The 18134-nt window shown below is 26.6% G+C and overlaps 3 protein-coding genes across 3 annotated transcripts; 2 read left to right on the top strand and 1 right to left on the bottom strand.

Annotated features, from left to right (window-relative positions):
• Nucleotides 1-2094: 2094 nt before the first annotated feature.
• Bm9318 (Uncharacterized protein) lies at nucleotides 2095-6849 on the bottom strand (the record flags this gene model as incomplete). Its single annotated transcript, XM_001896447.2, has 10 exons — nucleotides 2095-2226; nucleotides 2745-2847; nucleotides 3143-3240; nucleotides 3655-3752; nucleotides 4025-4118; nucleotides 4502-4731; nucleotides 5159-5315; nucleotides 5477-5649; nucleotides 5744-5948; nucleotides 6691-6849. The coding sequence occupies 10 exons, from the start codon at nucleotides 6847-6849 to the stop codon at nucleotides 2095-2097; spliced, it is 1449 nt and encodes a 482-aa protein (XP_001896482.1).
• A 1872-nt stretch (nucleotides 6850-8721) lies between these two features.
• On the top strand, nucleotides 8722-12764 carry Bma-hinf-1 (Zinc finger, C2H2 type family protein; the record flags this gene model as incomplete). Its single annotated transcript, XM_001896448.2, has 9 exons — nucleotides 8722-8823; nucleotides 9298-9394; nucleotides 9513-9687; nucleotides 10237-10309; nucleotides 10389-10497; nucleotides 10691-10840; nucleotides 11207-11435; nucleotides 11913-12045; nucleotides 12528-12764. 9 exons carry the CDS (start codon nucleotides 8722-8724, stop codon nucleotides 12762-12764), a joined length of 1305 nt encoding a protein of 434 aa, XP_001896483.2.
• Nucleotides 12765-14568: 1804 nt separating this feature from the next.
• Nucleotides 14569-17660, top strand: Bm9319 (Tudor domain containing protein; the record flags this gene model as incomplete). The annotated part of the gene is made up of 10 exons (XM_043081302.1): nucleotides 14569-14709; nucleotides 14797-14882; nucleotides 15039-15141; nucleotides 15242-15327; nucleotides 15503-15623; nucleotides 15816-15989; nucleotides 16359-16541; nucleotides 16962-17112; nucleotides 17205-17323; nucleotides 17610-17660. 10 exons carry the CDS (start codon nucleotides 14569-14571, stop codon nucleotides 17658-17660), a joined length of 1215 nt encoding a protein of 404 aa, XP_042937236.1.
• Between the last annotated feature and the right edge of the window lie 474 nt (nucleotides 17661-18134).

Genomic DNA, 18134 nt, shown 5'->3' with positions numbered 1-18134 from the left:
TTTCCCTTAATTAGCTAATATTAATTATTACTTTTTTTTTTTTTACTTTTTTTGATGCTACTTTATGTCGCGTATAATTTGCATATGAATAAAATGAACAAATTAAAAATGAATAATTCAATAGAATTTAAAATATAAAAAGCATTATTAATAATTATTGAACTCATTTATTTATTTAAATTTTTCATATCTATCATTATCAAAAATAATATATTCACTCTAAGAGATAAACATTAAAAAAAAAAAAGAAAATTTGAGAAATTAAATTCCCCTTTTGTATTAACTTAATACTTCAAACCATTTTTGTAATTTCAAACATGCAAAAATTTTTTAATAATGTTTTTTTCTTTTTCTTTTTCACTCCACATATTTTTTTAACAACTACTTATAGCAAAAAAGAAAAACCAAAAAGAAGCAAAATTTTATTACAAAATTTAAAAATTAGTTCATTACATAATCATTTGCATGAAATAAGTTCAGTACGAAACAAAAAGACTCAATAATTAGAAAATATTTCTAAAATTTAAATTGTTATTTTATAGCAAAAAGTCCTTTTTCTTTTTCTCATTTCATTTACTGCTCAAATTAATCGCAATATTAAAATGTATCAAAAAAAAAAAAAAAAAAAAAAACAGTACTAGAAATGAAAATTAGAATTTATTATTACAAAAATTTTTGTTTCCTTACTTTTTTCTTTCATTTTTTGTTAATCTTAGTAATAGTTATGATTTGAAGTGGATCAACTTTTCCATTCTTAAGATTATCCATGTGCTTAACCTATCTTATTAATCATATAATTTGAATAATAGCAGTTATTTATGAGATTAAGCATAAAAATACTTTTTGAAATATCATCATCATCATTATTAACAAGAGGAGAAATGCTACATGTTTTTTTTTTTTTTTTTTTTTTTTTTGAATAAGTTTTTTGATGAACAAATAAAACAAAGAGATATAAAATAAAATTTAGCATAAAATTTTAGTAATTTTTTTCTTTTTTTAAATAAATTAAAATAAAAAATTTCTGAAAATACAAAAAAGAGGAAGTAAACAAGAAGAGGAAAAGAAACATTTTTAGGAATTTCATTCTATTTCTTACTTCAGATAATAGCATATGCGACAATTACAATTGTAAATTTCACCACGAATTGTAACATCTGGTATAGGCTGTATAAAATCACACATGGTAAACTGATTATCATTTCCTTTTGCTTCTTCCGTTCGTTCATTTTCTTACTCTTTTTATCATCTTAATGTTCTCTAATCTAACTTCTCCTTTTCTAAGCAAATAAATACCAAAGTATTGTTAGATGTTTAATATGCAGCAGTTCTAACAATTGAGTTCTATCAACCGGAAAGAAACGCTCCATCAACCGAATGGAAAAAAAAAAAAGGAAATTCTATCAACCGGAAAAGTTGAAGAGATAATACTAGTCCATCTTTAAGTGAGTAAATCCAATAAATAAGTCTTATCTAATATAAAACAAACAATTAATTGTGCTAAAATCATATAATATTAACTAGGATATATTCAATTAATGAAATAAACTAAAAAAAAAAAAAAAAAAAAGAGAAATGAATTTCTATTATTATTATTATTGACATAATTTTCCTCTCAACGACGAACATAAATGATATATTCACAAATCAAATAATATTCACTAAAAAAACATTGCTATTTTTGAGATATAATCACTACAAACAGTATAAACATACTATAATACAATTGAAGTAAATTAATTAAAATTCACATCAAGAAATATATAAATCCACTAAATAACTGTTATCATCACAATAAAAAATATATATGAGCAAAATGTTATTCAGAAAAATTCTACCATTCAGTTTATCATATCACAAGGCAGCAAGTTAAAAGTAAAACTATAGGACTTACATAATTAACTACATGAATATTAGACATTAAATTTCATTATCTGAAATGAAAGTAAGAGAGAAGATTAAAAAAAAAATCACTATTTCATGAAATAATAAATTTTTCTATGCAAAAAAAAAAAGAATTACAATTAGCTAATTGTTAAAGAATTTGATAAAAAACAAAAATTTTTCCACAATTATTATTAAATAATTATTCATTCATTCATCGATTAATGCACGCTGTACAAGTATCAGTGCACTTTTTCGCTTATTCCTTTCTTCCATCAAATTTAAACGAAGCGTTTTGATATGTTCATCTTTGGCAGCTACTTCAGCACGTAATCTTCGACACTGAAATAACTATTAAATTTTAAAAATAGAATAAATAATGAAGAAGGAAATAATATCACAATCAGCTGCTCAATCACACAATCATTATCTAATGAATAACACATGAAACGATTACCTGTACCCAAAAATGTAGATTACGAAAAGTATAAAACAATAATACTATTAAAAAAAAAAAAAAAAAAGTTGGTAATGCAGGAAACAATCAATGATAATCGTTTTCCATCAACATCTCATGTGCATGCCTAATCTAACAGATCTTATCTCTTTCCTTGTTCATCGGAGTTTCATCAAAGAATAGCTCACATAAGGGAGAACCAAACCAAAAATTTGACCTTATTTTTTATCTTTTACCCGTAATGTGTTTAATACAAATATCAAACAGTTTAAGAGTAACAAATTAAAATACTCCCACTTAATATTCTTAAAATTTTTATCCAAATTTTTTTTTTTTCGAAGTTACAAAACCATCCCGTATATTTAATATCAACTTCAGAATATGTCTTCTAGAAAAGACAAACTTCAGCTTCCAAACGGCGATAATCACGAAGGAATGACTCAACTTGACCAGCAAACTGTCCCATAGAATCACTACTTACAGCTGATGAACCAGCTTCGGTATCCCTATAAACAGAAAATATTGAGAAGTTAGTACAAATAATATGAGTAAGGCATTAGTAATCAGTATCATCCAATTTATCATTGTTAGTCTCTACCACAGCTGAAAAAAAAAATAATAATATTCCGATTCACTTTCAATTTATCCTCAAATTCAAAAGCATTAAAACATGCACTAAGTTAAAAGATAAATTTATTATGAAATATTGTACTGAAATTCACGACAAATACATCTAGCTTTCAGCAATATTCAAATTATATAACTTTAGCCAAGCTAACGCAACAAATATATTTGCCTTACCCAGTAGATGAACCAGTGAAGATAACTTCGCCAGATGATGAAACTTCAGAATTCTCACCACCATTGCCTACATCATATCGAACAAGCGAATTTTTAGACTGCAACAGACACAAGCATACGTTCATGATAAAATAGAGTTGAAATTTTAACAAAAAATGTCACTTAAGAATTTAAAGGTAGGAAAGAACTTTAGCTTTTCTTATTTCATTATTTTATATTACTACCTTTAGTACTATTAATAATCTTTTGAAAAAAAATTTCCATTTTCCTGCTAGCACCTGAATGGACCGACCAAACGGCATTTCATTATTTATTATTTTTCTAATGTTGCTTTTACTTTATAATAATATTATAATGAAATTATTATATATTTCACGTCACTTGAACGTTCTATATTTCTAAAACTTAAACTTCATCAAAAAGTAATTTTTTCCTCTTAACAAATCACCAAAACTAAACAATTTCAAATACTCAGTTAAATTAGGTAATTAAACAATGACCATAAAACTCACAGTATTTGATATTAGTGCAGAACAGAGAAAAGAATGAAGTTCAGCATCCTGTGAGTTACCGGTAGTATCATCCGTCCAATCATGATTCCGATGTGTGCCTGATAATAGAAAAAGTTAAAATACACTTCTATAATAATGATTAGACAATAATACGCCATGATTTAGATCGCTTACAGAAATTTCCTGAAGAAAATAGTATACAAGCAGCTATTGATGTATATAAGAAAATGTTAAAACTCTAACTTATTCATCAATCATTTATTTATAGCACTGATAACAATATAACTAACAACTATTCATCATTTTATTCTTACAATATGATTTATGTTATATATTAATTAAGCAAGAATAAATAAATGATCCCACTAACCATCATTCATGACTTCATAGTTCAGAATGGAACCTTCAGCAGTATTACCTTCCGAAGTGCACGCTTCCGCTTTGACACCTCTTTTTGAAACAAGCTGAAATAGTTCATTAGCAATGATAAATTAAACATCACAGATATTGCTATAACAAAATGGAAGAAAATACTATATAAGCAGCTAATAAAGAGAAAAATTACATTACTAATATGTCGAATAGAGTTCCTTAGGAGGGTCTTAATCAACTAATATAAAATTTTGTGCGGCAAAAATGAACTACTGCTTATTATCTATCAATATGAATCACTCTAATTAAAGTTTATTAGCTCTTTTTTTTTTATATATGATAATATCTGAAAATAAAACACTACTTTCTTCAGACTATTTCCTCTCAATATAAAATTAACCAAAAAATGAATTTATTTAAAAACAGAAACCATAAAAAAAAAAAAAAAAGAATTAGAAAGAATTTGAAAAATAACCTCTCTAATTGACTGATGCACATCACCGAAGAATGTCCCTTGCTTTGCACCTTCTAGTAAATCAAAATACAGTAAATATTCATGTTTATGTTTACAACGGAGATGTTTTGTAGCATTTGTGGTATTTGGTGGGCCAGTAAATCCATTGCCGCACATCAAGCACATATAACCCAAAGTAAGTCCACCAGATTTGTAAAATTTGAAAAAATTCCAAACAGGATGCTTGGGACCTGCAAAATTAACCAAAAAATGATTGCTGTTAATTGATGGATAGTCATAAAAAGTTGCAACCTAAACCAAGTGATCAAAAAAAAAAAAGAAAAAAAAAAAGGCAAATAACTGCTTTCGTTTGTTAAACAGATATTATATGCAAGCTTACAAATAATGGTACTATCAAAATTACATACCGTAAAATTCCTAAATGTGATAGTGAAGAGAAGATAAAACTAAACAACTGATAACGATAACACAACATAAAATTATATAGTTGCGAGTAAAATCAAACTTAATGAAATAAAAATTTCGTCTATTTTAAATATAAAATAATATTTGCTAGTGTAAAAAAAATACAAATTAATTTGCTAGCGTAGAAAAAAAATTATGAACAATAAATAAGATTTAATTACACTTTCAAATAATTCCAATCAAAAATTTTACCTCTTGGACGCCCTTTTGGACGATAACGATCAATATATTCCGCTTCAGCAGGATTTAATGCATTACTTAAACTGATCAATAAGTGAGATGTATTTTCGTCAGAGTCAATTTCATTTTTTACATTATTCTTTTCCCTAGGATGCGCTTGACGATTAGCCTAAAAATGCATTCAGAACTTAAATCAACCAAATAAACGCTGTTATCAGTAAGATCTCTCAAAATGTTTTGAAATTCTAAAAATTTTTACTCACATGAGTATATAAAAATAAAATTTGATGATTTATTTTGAAAACTTATTCGTCTGTTTGAAAGCGACACTTGCACATCACAATGTTGTGAGTGTATATTGCAACGTTGCTGTTGTATGTTACAGTGTTGTGATTGCACATCACATTGTGATGTTTCATAAGTAATTTCACGTGGTGCACAACGTGAAATATCATGTAACGTCTGATGTTCACCATCATCATCAGTACCAACCAATTCTGATCCTATAAAATAATGATTTATTTAAATTCTCAAATTAAAACAGCTATAATTTCTTATCCTTTTATCATTTTTATGTTCATTTAAACTCCAACATACCTGTATCATGATATACGCTATCACCCTGTGGCAATAAACGCTCAGGACTTTCTAAACAATTATCATTTCGAGGAATCTTTGTGACACTACAACCACTTTCTTGGCCATATTGTTCTGCTCCAGCATTCGTCAAATATACTGGTCGACGTTTGCCAATTTCTAATACCGTTGTTGCTTCAGGTGCAACATTGTCATTATCAGGTTCCTGAAATAATAACCATTATCCTCAGAATGTACCATAAGAAAGCTAAGCAGAGATAAATTTTATTGAGAGAGAAAAAAAAAGCATCAATTAAGGAAAAGGGATTTATTGTAAAACAAATATGTTAACTTACAATAAATATTTTCAAAACATTTTCGATTAAATGTTTCTTTTAGTCATTTAGAAGAATGCTAATATCATATGATCTGCTTTTAATGATTGTTCATTTTAAAAACATGAGAATTATTTCTGATTCATCATAATCCTAATCATTATGGCAGATAGTTTTATATAAATTTTTGAATTTTTCAAAATTTATCTAACAAATTCATTATCATGATTTAAAGAAAAAAGGAACTTCACAAGATTAGTGTATTTCCCAGCGATTAAACATGAAAATAAGAAATATAAAATCATCGTTTTTCGAAACTGTTCATCCAGTATGAAATACTACCATTGAACTTCCAAAAATTTCATCGAACGAATTCGAAGGCAGAACATGATTTTTCAAATATGTACGTTAGAAATAAAACTAAACATTTGCAAAGTTTAAATTTTTTTTCGAGAAAAATACAAATATTTGTCATTATGAATCGCAAATTACTCTACAACATTATATCTGATTAAATATAACCTCCAAATCTTCACTCCGCTAATTGTGTCACTTACAACTGCTAATTGTATACATTAATTTTCAAATGTTTCAAATTGGAAATTTCAATTACTTAATTAAAAACACTCTAACCCGATGGCAATCTTTTCCGGTTTCATATGTAACATCATTCGCCACACTATTCGTAGTAATTTCTTGATTTCTCATCACATCCGGTTCACCAACCACTACGAACGTGTCTTGCGATACTTGTGGCTGCTGATCATAAACACCGATGCCACCGACCGACATTTTAGGTTTACTTCTACATACAAAAAAAAGAAAAAAAAATAGGATAAAATACATTGGTCAACAAACTGAGCAACTATTTAACGAATCAAACTAATAAAACTACACGTCAAATAACTAGTAGTACTAAGTTATATAACCGATAAAAATTATTTCAAATTTTTAATAAATGCTAGATAATATATAAAATAATGGCAATTGAGTAATAGGTAAACTAATTTGAACAAATAGCATTCTACTTCAATCCTATTCATCGGTACATTAATTTAGCATTAGATGAATATGGATAAGAAATAATTAAATAATAATCAACTTAATTCTTATAAGTAAGAAAAACAATGTTGAAATTTAATAATAATTACGTCGGCAACAATAAACATATGCAACATAAGTTAATAATACACACATATATTCTCGCAAAAAAAGTTTCAATATGGTAGAACCAAAAAATAAACAGTAAATACTTAAAACATGGCAAAACCAAAAAATATTAACTAAACAAGGGTAGTAAGCAAGGGTAAACCAAAAAAAAAAAATTCTAATTTAATCAGCTCAAAAAAAAGAGGACCAAAAACAGTAACATTAATCTAAAAACATTGGAACAAATAGTATGTACAATAATCACAAAAATCTTATTAAAGATATCAAATACTATTTTTGTGACTCGAAAATAAGCTTAAAGATTGCAAAAAAAAAGTGATAATATAAGAAATACTTCAGAAATTTTACAAGCCTTGAAGTGAAAAACATAACAAACAACCTGAAATGGAATAGTTGATTTCAGGCTAACCTGAAATAGCAACAACAGTTTGCTCTCAGTCGCAGCTTGAACTACAACCTTTTGCAAATACAAATTGCAAAAACTTGAAATTGCCTCTTTTTTTTCCACGTTTCTTTTTTTTTTTTTTTTTGTTTGTTTGTGACGTTTTCACTCTCTGTCTCTCACTTGTTTTAATGCTTTTTTTCATGTTTCTCAATCTTTGCATCTAGAATTGGAATGTATTCTTTTCTGATTTTCTCTCTTTCTTTATCACACAAGCACTCTCTCATATTCCATTGATCTTTATTCATTCTAGTTTTTTTTTGAAATATTTTCATAATTTTATTTTGTTATTGTTGCTATCACATGTAAATTTTGTTTAATGGAATTGTTAAAGCAATTCTAATTTTTTTTTTCAACTTATTATTTGCTTAAAGTAGTTTGTAATTAGTTCGGAAAAATTATTTTAATTTTTGCTAATACTAACTGATACAATTTGTTAAATTGTTAGTGTTAATATGAAATTTATTCGGTATTACTTTTTTAAAATAGATTTTCAATTTTTTATTTTTATTAAAAAGTTGTGCTACCGTATAGCTTGCAATGAAATATGAAAAGATTTTTTTTCATATTTCGATTATAATGTTAAGAATATATGCCGCAATAATAATACTTAAATATACCGATACTTAGAAATATACCTGCATCAAAGATATACCCATATTCATAGAAATAGCTAGAAAAAATATGAAATGATAAGATAAGAAATGATTTATGAAATGTTTTATATAGGAATTCTTATTGCAAAACTGATGTTAATTAGTACTTGTTAATTTGAAAAAATCAACCATACATATTAAAAGAAAGCTTAGCATGAATACATACAAAAGTTAGACTAAGACATGAAAATGATGAATAATTACTTACAGCAGTTAAAAAAAAATTTGATATGCAACTATCAGTTTTTACGTAGCATGAAAATGCTAGTATCAAATTAAAGGTTAAATTTAAGTACTAATTTATAAATTAGCGCTGCTAATGTGAAGTTTTTTGTAATTTTTTGTTTTCTTCTTTCTTGCAGTGTATATTACTGTTTAACAAAATATAGTTGTATAATGGAACAATTTGAACCGATTATTCTTCAACCAGTGGATGTACCTGTAGCAACAGGTTCCGGTGAACCAATGGCATGGATTACTCGACTTCAAGATAAAGAAGTATTCATTTCATTTATTTATGTTAGAGAAGAGTAAAGTTTAAATTTCAAGACATATTTTAAGTTACTAAACATTCGAACTATAATTTTACTTTATCACATGAAATTGTCATTCACAAATAAAACGTATGACAAAACTTTAAAAAGTTGACTGGAAATACTCGAGTAATAAACTAAGAAAGATGGAAGCTGAAACTAAAGCTACAATTATGGAATAAAATGCAGTTCATCTTAGGTTATCTGATTTCATTATCAAGTGATAAAAATAGAGGGAAGAATAATTAATACGCAGATATTTTTATTATATCAAAGTTAAGATATGTATCTCTTTTGTTTTATACAAATTATGAATTCGCACTCAATATGTTTAGTATGTCAATAGTTTTTTCTTTCTCCTTTTCATTTCAGAGAATGAAATATAGTTTAATTGATCTAAGATTACCTTTGTTAATTGATCAATTCTTATTTGTTTCAGTTTTATTTCAAATGTTTATGGTCAAGCTGTTTTATGGTATACGATACTTTAAATGATTTACTACAACATATACGATCTCATATAGAACAGTTAACAGGTTTGAATTACTTTTCATTTGTGATTTTACTTTTTCTTTTTTTGTTTTGTTTTTTTGAAATAGTATTTTAAGTTTTGGCATAATTTGGTATCTTATTATGTTTCTCTGTTTTTTGTAGTTCAAAATCAGAATGATGGTAGTATTATTGTATGTCCGATAAGTGGATGCAGTAAGATACTTGCTACAGAACATCATTTATATCGTCATCTTTACATGCACAATTATCATATTCGACGACAATGGACTGGTTTAAATGTTATTTTCAGTCGAGATGATGTGGCAAACATCCCACAGTATGTTTGTACTTAACTAAAAAAGTTTTGCTATATATATGCATTGTAAGATATTAATGATTTACATAACTAATTAGATATTATAGGTTAAGCTGAGATGATAACACGATCAAGTGAAAGATGGAAATTGAAAAAAAGAAAAGAACTTACTCTAACTTTTGTTTTATTTCAGTTGCATTAATATGAGTATGATATGTTAAAAATCGAGAAAAAAATTATTGGAAAAACTAATAAAATATTTGTCATTATAAAGTTACAATATTTTACTTTTTAAAATTTATAAGTTAATATTGTATTAGTAATAAAATACTTTCCGTTCATTTTTTTACCATTTCTTAAAACATTTGTTTGTAATTTGCTTATAAACTGTTCGACTAATGAGATGATAGGTTTCATATCAGTACGTTTTGATAGACTTTATTTCTTATCTCCATAAGATATCTATTAATCACAGAATAAGTTACATTCAAAGATAATTTATGTTTTTTTTTTTTTCATAAATTGTACAAGTTAATTAAATTTGGCATAGTTTTGCAATAATTATTTCAGTTGTGGTTTTCGTACATCTATGGAGCTAATATATGATGGTTCAGCGATGGCATGTGGATGGGTTAACTGTAGCGTTAGTATAATTCATCAACTTTTCCTTTATTGATTATTTTAAAATCTATTATAACTTTTTTTTTTTTTGAATTTTTAAGACTCTTTGGGATGATATCGATTTATATTGCAATCATGTTGATGATCATGTCGATTCTCTTGATGTTATGGATCGTGATCAACGATGCCAATTAAATTGCGGTTGGCAAGGTAACAAATTTTTTTATTTTAAATTGAACTGCACATTATTATTGCCGAAATATATAACCGTTATTTTGTTCACGCATAGCTATTTTCTTCATTTGAATATTTTTGATTTACTTATGTTACACATGGACCTAAAATGTTGAAAACAGAGTACTATCAAATTTGGACAATTTTATTGTTTAGTTTTTTTTTTAAGGTTGTAAAATGCATTTCAAGAACAAAGCCAATCTTCGGGTACACTGTCGGCACCATTCGGGTGACAAGACGGCAGCTTGTCCATACTGTGGCGTTTTCTTTGCTAATAACTCAAAATTGATTGATCATATGCTTCGTAAAAATCAGATTGGTAAATTACCATTGAGTGATAATGTTGTTATATTGATGTCGCATGATTTTATGCTAATCATTTATGTAGCATAAGATAAAGTTATAGAAACACTGAATACAGCCTTCGTATCTTCATACCTAGTTCAAAGATAGACCCAATAATTGGTTTTTGCAAAACTTAGTATAAGAAAAAGATTGACACAATTCAACGAGGAGTTTTCAATAGGAAAGGAAGTTCCTACTTTTTGCACTATTTTTACGGTATTGGAGGAGGTTTTTAATAAATAAATTATTCAAAAGATGTATAATTTGCTGAAGCATTCCATAAATTTTTAAAAAGACTTTTATGCACATCTCTTTTTTCTATTTTTGTTTCTAATTGTAGGACCAGAAATGCTAGAAAACGGAGAGCTTCGAACCATTTATTCCTGTCATTTATGTCAAAAACAATTTGGTACTCAACGTTTGTTACGTGAACATTGTCGCCGTCACGTTATGAATCATAAGTGTAAATATTGTACAGTGACCGTTGACAGTCCATCAGCACTGAAAAGGCATGTCGCTGCTGTTCATGCCAAATGTCGGCTTTATACTTGTTGCTATTGTGGCCACAGGTAAAAAAATTGTGAATTTCCATGCAAGCAATTCGAGAAATTATGAATGACTTTAAGTAGAAATTAGCTACCAATTAACTTAGATTAGATAATTTCTAAATAAATGTTTAAAAAAATTTCGGATTCGACATATATATCAAGAGCTGTGTCAAATTTTGTAGCAGTTAGTATTGGACTGTATTATTCTTCAGAAAATCATTAACACCACACACAAATATGTAAAACTTACTGTGTTGTAGGCCATTCTAATTTTAGCGAGTTTCATCTTGAGTAAGCATTAAAATTATTTAAAATTTGAAATTTTACAAATGTGATTTGTGAGCTGCCATGCTTTATTGGATAGATTTTGAAAAGGTGGAATTTGAAGTTTTATGCTATTTTAAAATTGTATCATGTGGATATTAATGGACATTAATGTTAAATTTTGATATAATTTTAAATTTTGATATTACATTTAGTTAGTTAAATGGTTTTCAGTTTTTCGCAAAAAGCAGATGTTGACCGGCATATGGTAGTTCACTCTAATGAACTTACGCATAAATGTGGACATTGTGGGGAGCAATTTCGTTGGAAAAAACAATTAACAGCACATATCCGAAAGCATGACAAGGTCTTCATATAGTTTTATATTTATTTAAATTAAAGTGGTTCACTCATTTAATTTTGTCGAAGAAATTTATATTAATAAAGAAGAAATAATTGTATCTAATCTCTTTTGCATATTTGAAAACAGCTTTCTTCCTAGTTTTTATTGAGATTACATTTAATCGATAATGCCAAACTTAAGTTTACATCTGAACACTTTTCACAAAAATTTCACATAAATAACGTCTGTAAAGGGTAGAGTAACATTTCATTGTTGTTAGAATAAGAAGGAACAAATTGTTTGTTAAGGGAATTTTTTTTTTTTTTTCATTTTATCATTATTTTGTTTAAGATGAAAGTTAATTCAAGATTGGATTTTTTTTTTTTTTTTTTTTTTGTACGTGGGGCTTGTTTTGGATGATTTATTAATAACACTACGTTCATTTACTTCTCTATTCTGGATCATTTTAGGTCAGTTAAGTATGTATAAAAAGTATGAAATTTCAGGTTTATATACCGTATACTCATTTGTGCCACCTATGTGATGCGAAATATGCAAATGGTTTTGGTTTAAGCCGACATTTAATGCGAAAGCATAAATGCTCGATACCACGTGGATTTACACGATTTCAATATAAAAAGTGTAAAGATGGTTATGCTCGACTGCAGACAAAACGTTGTTTAAGTAGAAGTTTGGCTATTGACTTAGGTTGCTGTGTTAATGAGACAAAAGAGAAAGCATAATCTATGAGCTTAGTATAGGTTATTGTTTGCAGATTTTATTGTGAAGTTTATCCTAATGTGTAGTTTTTAAATTTTCTTCATCAGAATTATAATATTATGTAATAAAATTCAATGTTTTTCAAATATTAAATTTGTTCCATAAAATTATATTCTTGATTGATTCCTGGAATTCATTTCGTATTTTCTTTTCCGTGGTAAATATGTAAGTATGGATAATAAGATAAAAGCAAACATATCAGTGGACTAAATGAATCTAGTATGGCTTTTTTTTTTTTTTTTTGATTTTCCGTTTTTTTTTATATATAGGATCTTTTTTTTTTTTGTTTTGAAAGTAAAATAAGCGATTAACTCTTTTGTTGTTTTTTCCATTTTAAATCAAATTCTATACATAATTTCAAGGATTCGAGATTTTTTTTTTAACTTTTCTAAAACAAAAAAATTTTAGGTTTTGTTGGCAAAAAAAAATACTTGAAAAAATTTTCTTTAACATTTTTAAAAACAAAAAATTGAATAGGCTAATTTTTGAAAAAAAAAAGTTATTTTATTTCTACAAGCATTTAAAAATTTTTAGCAAATTCATATAGCTCAATATATGAAATAAAATTTCTGCATATTAATGTAGTGAGATTTTTTTTTTTAATTCACAATGTTAAGTGGTTAATTCTTTAAAAAAAAATATGTATATGTATAGACAGTTTTGTTTATATCGCGAAGGGTTTTAGAGAGGATTTGAATAATTCAAAATTAATTTTGGAATTAAATGATTTTTGATCTCATTGAAAATTTTCAATTGGATTTAATTCGTCGCATACATTTTTTTTTTTTCGCCTTTCATTTATTTTGTTGATTGTAATATATGATAGTTGTTGGTTGGTTCTTTACTTTTTATCTTCTCATGTCATCCTATCAATTTCAGTTTCGTTTTTTTTTTTGTCGGTTTCTATGTGTTATGACTAAAACGGTCAAAATCACTGTTAGCAGTTGGCTTAATGAACAGAAACGAGAATTCTTTTTTTTTTTTTTTTCCTGAAAGTATCAGAAAAAAAAACTAAACGAAATTGTTTTTGATAGCACTGTGAGATCTGTCAAATAGATTAATTTATCGGCCAAAAATGTTTACAAGTTTAGCTAACGCTAATAATATTAGAATTTGATTTAAGTTTTTCTCTTTAAATTTCTTATTTTAATTCGTTTTTTTTTCAATTTTATTCGAGCAATTTTTTATTATATGGTAGAAGTATTGCTAAGGGAAGTAGATGTATCATTGTATATAAATTAATTATTAATTGTGTAAAATATGCAAGAAATCACAACGTAATTAAATAATCATTTATTTCTTACTAATTATTATATTAGTATATTCTGATTAATGAAATTAATTGTATTTAATAGTGATAAAAAGAAAAAAGTAGTTTGTTACTTCCATATTTGATATGATAATTCTAATTCTAAGCAACAAGCTAATTGATACTAAAAATGAAAATTTCTTTTGTGGTATATGAATTTTTATCATATAAATTGTTTGGTAACTGAAATGTTAATTTATGTTTTCATAATCGTATAATGGAAAAAGGGCGATAATATTTTACTATCTTTTGTTAATAACTTTCTTAAATATTGTTGAAATTTGTACAAATTATTGTTACAAATATGAATAGTAATTCAACAGCTATGATATTTTTCTTATTTAAATAATTTATTGCATATATGATATGAACATTCATATATTTCCATCATTCTTTTTTTTTTGTTTATTTTATTTATTTATTTTTTGTATATATTTAAAATTTTTTAAGTGCACGTTATGCAATTTCACGGTGAACGACGTATAGCAGCTACAAGTGATTATGGAAAATTGAAACAATCAGATTTACATTTACCCTACATGGGTAAATCGGAAGATCGAACGCTTTATGTTCAAAATGTACCAGAAACGTGGGATAAAGTATGTTGTATTTCTTCCGAGACTTTTCCTTTTTTTTTTTAATATACTGTTTTTGTTTTGATTTTTTATTGCTATTTTTTTTTACAGTGGAAGCTGCTTCATATATTTCGACAATTCGGACGAATTGATAACATCAAAATTGTAAGAAAACATGAAGATTCATTAACATGCGCGTATGTTATTCTAATTCAATTTTAAAGATTAAATTTTTTAAAAAAAATAATAGTTAGCTTAGTTTATGCATAAGCATTTCATTAACTATGGAATGGTACAGCTATTGTTTGGTTGAAGAATGTTGCTGTTTTAATTAATTATCTAATTAATTTAAGATTTATTCATATGATGTCAATTGCTGATGCAAATTCCGTTATTACCGCAACAGCTCATGATGATGGCAAAATACTGCTACCGGAACTATCGAAACCGCTCAAGGCATGCTTAAATTAGAAGGAAGGGAAAAAAGGAAGGTGGAAAAAGGAATGAGAATTTAATTAATAATTTTCGGATTATTCTTTTATCACTTATTGTTTAGATTCAATTTGTAAGACAGAAAGGAAATACAAACTGGAAAACGGATTTATCAACGACTGTTGAAAGAGAAACGGAAAGAATGAAAAGGTTAATTTGTAGCTGCCATTTTACAGAATATTACAAAATAATAGTGCTGATGTTGACACGGTTAAATAGTTATTTGAAATTTTTAAATCCTAATTTAGGTTTAACATTTGGTCAGTGGAACATTTTTCAGAATTTTCGGAAAATTATCAGTGCTCACCGGAACTTTCTGTTTCAGTTACTTCTCTATTATTGATAGACCGGAATTAGCTCTGACAGAAGGAAATATTCGTAAACCGATTATCTACCATGACCGCCTTCATCGTCATGACTATCTACCGTTGGGAAAGCCAGTACAGGTTTTTTTTTTTTTTTTTTTTTTTCCCCTTTTCACCTCTCATATTGTTGAGAAAATTAGTTTAAATTTAGTAATAATTTATATTGATGAATTTTTTTAGTGGAAAATCTCATTTACACAAATTTATAATTTAAATCGGAAATATGGCGGAATTTGGAAGCAAAAGTTAATGAAATTTCTAAAAATTTTCTAGGTCGAACTTGTTCAACCAATAACGGAAAATCAATTTCTGCAGTGGCCAATGATGTTTTATGTGTTCACTGAAACTCATGAATGTGAAGCAGAAAATTTATTAATTAATAATGAAGATTTGGATGGTCATATTGCAGCTCATTTTAAACGTGCACCTCAGGTGACACATGTAGTGGTAAGAAATTTAAAAATTACTTTAATCCATTTTATACCTACTACTTCATCATATTGTTTATCTGATTCTTATTTAGTTTGCATATTCTTGTTTAGCATAGAGAGACGTTGCTTGAAAAGAAAAAGACTTAACTAGTTTAACATAATTAACGAATTAATTTTACTATTCTTTACTTTTATTCTTAATCATTACTTATTTATTTTTTCTTTTACCTTTTTAACGTTTTTTACTTAATTAGAGCTTATTACATATGTATATAAAATTTTCATATTGTTAACATTTCGAAATTTGTTAGATGAAGCTGAATATGAAGTAAATTTTGAAAACTTTTTAAAATTATATTTATTAAGTGCTAATTTTATTTTGCAGGAGAATGAATTGCTAGTTGCAGCACCAAGAGAGCCAAATCAGGTACCACTTCGTTGTCGCGTACTGGAAAAATTGGATGATGAAAAAATTCGTATCTATGCATTGGATATAGGACAAACATTGGTGGTGCAAATGAGTGAATTGAAAATTATCAGTGAATATCTGGCATCTATACCAGCTCGAGTGAGTTTGAAAAGAAAAAAAAGCTTTTAAATGAATTACTTGTTCATTTATATTAATGAAAATTAGTTTAAAGTATTGGTTTGATATAGATAAATCGTAACATTCAAATGATTATAAAAAGTGGGTTTTTATTTTGTACCTAAACGAAAAACAATTATTTGAATTTAGTGTGGTTTTTTTTCTCTTTTTTTTCTGTCTTCTTTAACATTGATAATTATAATGGATATAAACTAATAATGATTTTATCTTACAAAAATAAAATATCAGTTTGATATGACATATGGCATAAAATTGCGATATATGAAATAAATTCATTTTTATCGGTACATCATGTGAAATCGTATTTTAAACAAATATATAATTAATTGGAATAAATAATTGATTATTTTCTAAACATTTGATGTATCTAAATATTTTTAGGCTGTTCCATGCGTACTGTACGGTGTTACTAAGCCAACAGCAAGATTTGCAAATGTTGCTCGTCGCATTCTGGAAAATATTAATCGTCTCGCTGTATTAGTTGTAAGCTTCGAAGGTGGTATTGCTCTTGTTAGAGCATTTAAATTAAATGGTAATGTTTTTTTTTTTTGGTGAATAAAATAAAATTCGTGTTTATTTATGAATGTTTATTATGCTTTAGTAAAAAATTAATGATTGATTTAGGATTACCTGTAACTGAAATTGCACAAATTCTCACTTACGAAGGTGCTTGTGATTACAAACCACCAAATAAGCGAAAAATTTATCCACGGGAAACAATCTTATCATTGAGAGCACAAAAAGTAATGTTTACAGATATTAATGTACTTTGCACTGTTTATTTTATAAAAATTGCGCTATGTATTTGATTGTTTAAATTCATAATAAATTGTATCCTCTGTTTTCTTTTTACTTCCTATCTGTTGAATTAGAAATAAATTTTACTAGACGTAGACGAAATGATTCAAATCTAATCATAATAGCAAATTTCAGATAAATATCTGCTATATGTTCAGAAAATTATCTTTTCTCCTTTATCACTTCTTATCAAATGATTCAATTTTTCCCTCATTTTTTTTTTTTTTTCAGAGAAAATTATCAATTTTGAATGATGAAGTGGCAGATGCTATTTTGATTTAAGCTTTACACTTGGAGCATAATGAAATGACTGCGAAATTGAAATCGAAATGGAGATGGTACAGAAAATATGAGAGATTCAATTCAGTTTAAAATTACTTTGGCTGTTTCCATATTTTTACCAATTATCAGTTCTAGTATACTTTTTAATATTGATTTTTAATTGTAATATTGATATTCAGAAAATTATTATCAAAAAAGTAGTAATTATTTTAGACATTGGCTAAAAATATGAAGTTGTAATTTTGTATATATCTCATGACTAAAGCCTTATTTCTGTTTTATGTGTCTAAGATGTGAAATGGAAGAATATTGATAAGATAAAGAAGTTATTAGTTAGTTAATAGCTTTTTTAGAAACAGCTAAGTTACTGTTAAACGATCCGTTTATTCGAATTATTCGAGTATTAGCAATCTTTCAAAAATTATCCAATTCTCTGGTATATATTATTGTTTTTTTTTTTTTTTTTTAAAGCAA

Source organism: Brugia malayi, assembly GCF_000002995.4.
Source record: "Brugia malayi strain FR3 genome assembly, contig: Bm_v4_Chr4_scaffold_001, whole genome shotgun sequence".
Lineage (NCBI taxonomy): Eukaryota > Metazoa > Nematoda > Chromadorea > Rhabditida > Onchocercidae > Brugia > Brugia malayi.
Note: the sequence above shows the minus strand (reverse complement) of the source record. Positions and strands in the feature narration are given on the sequence as shown.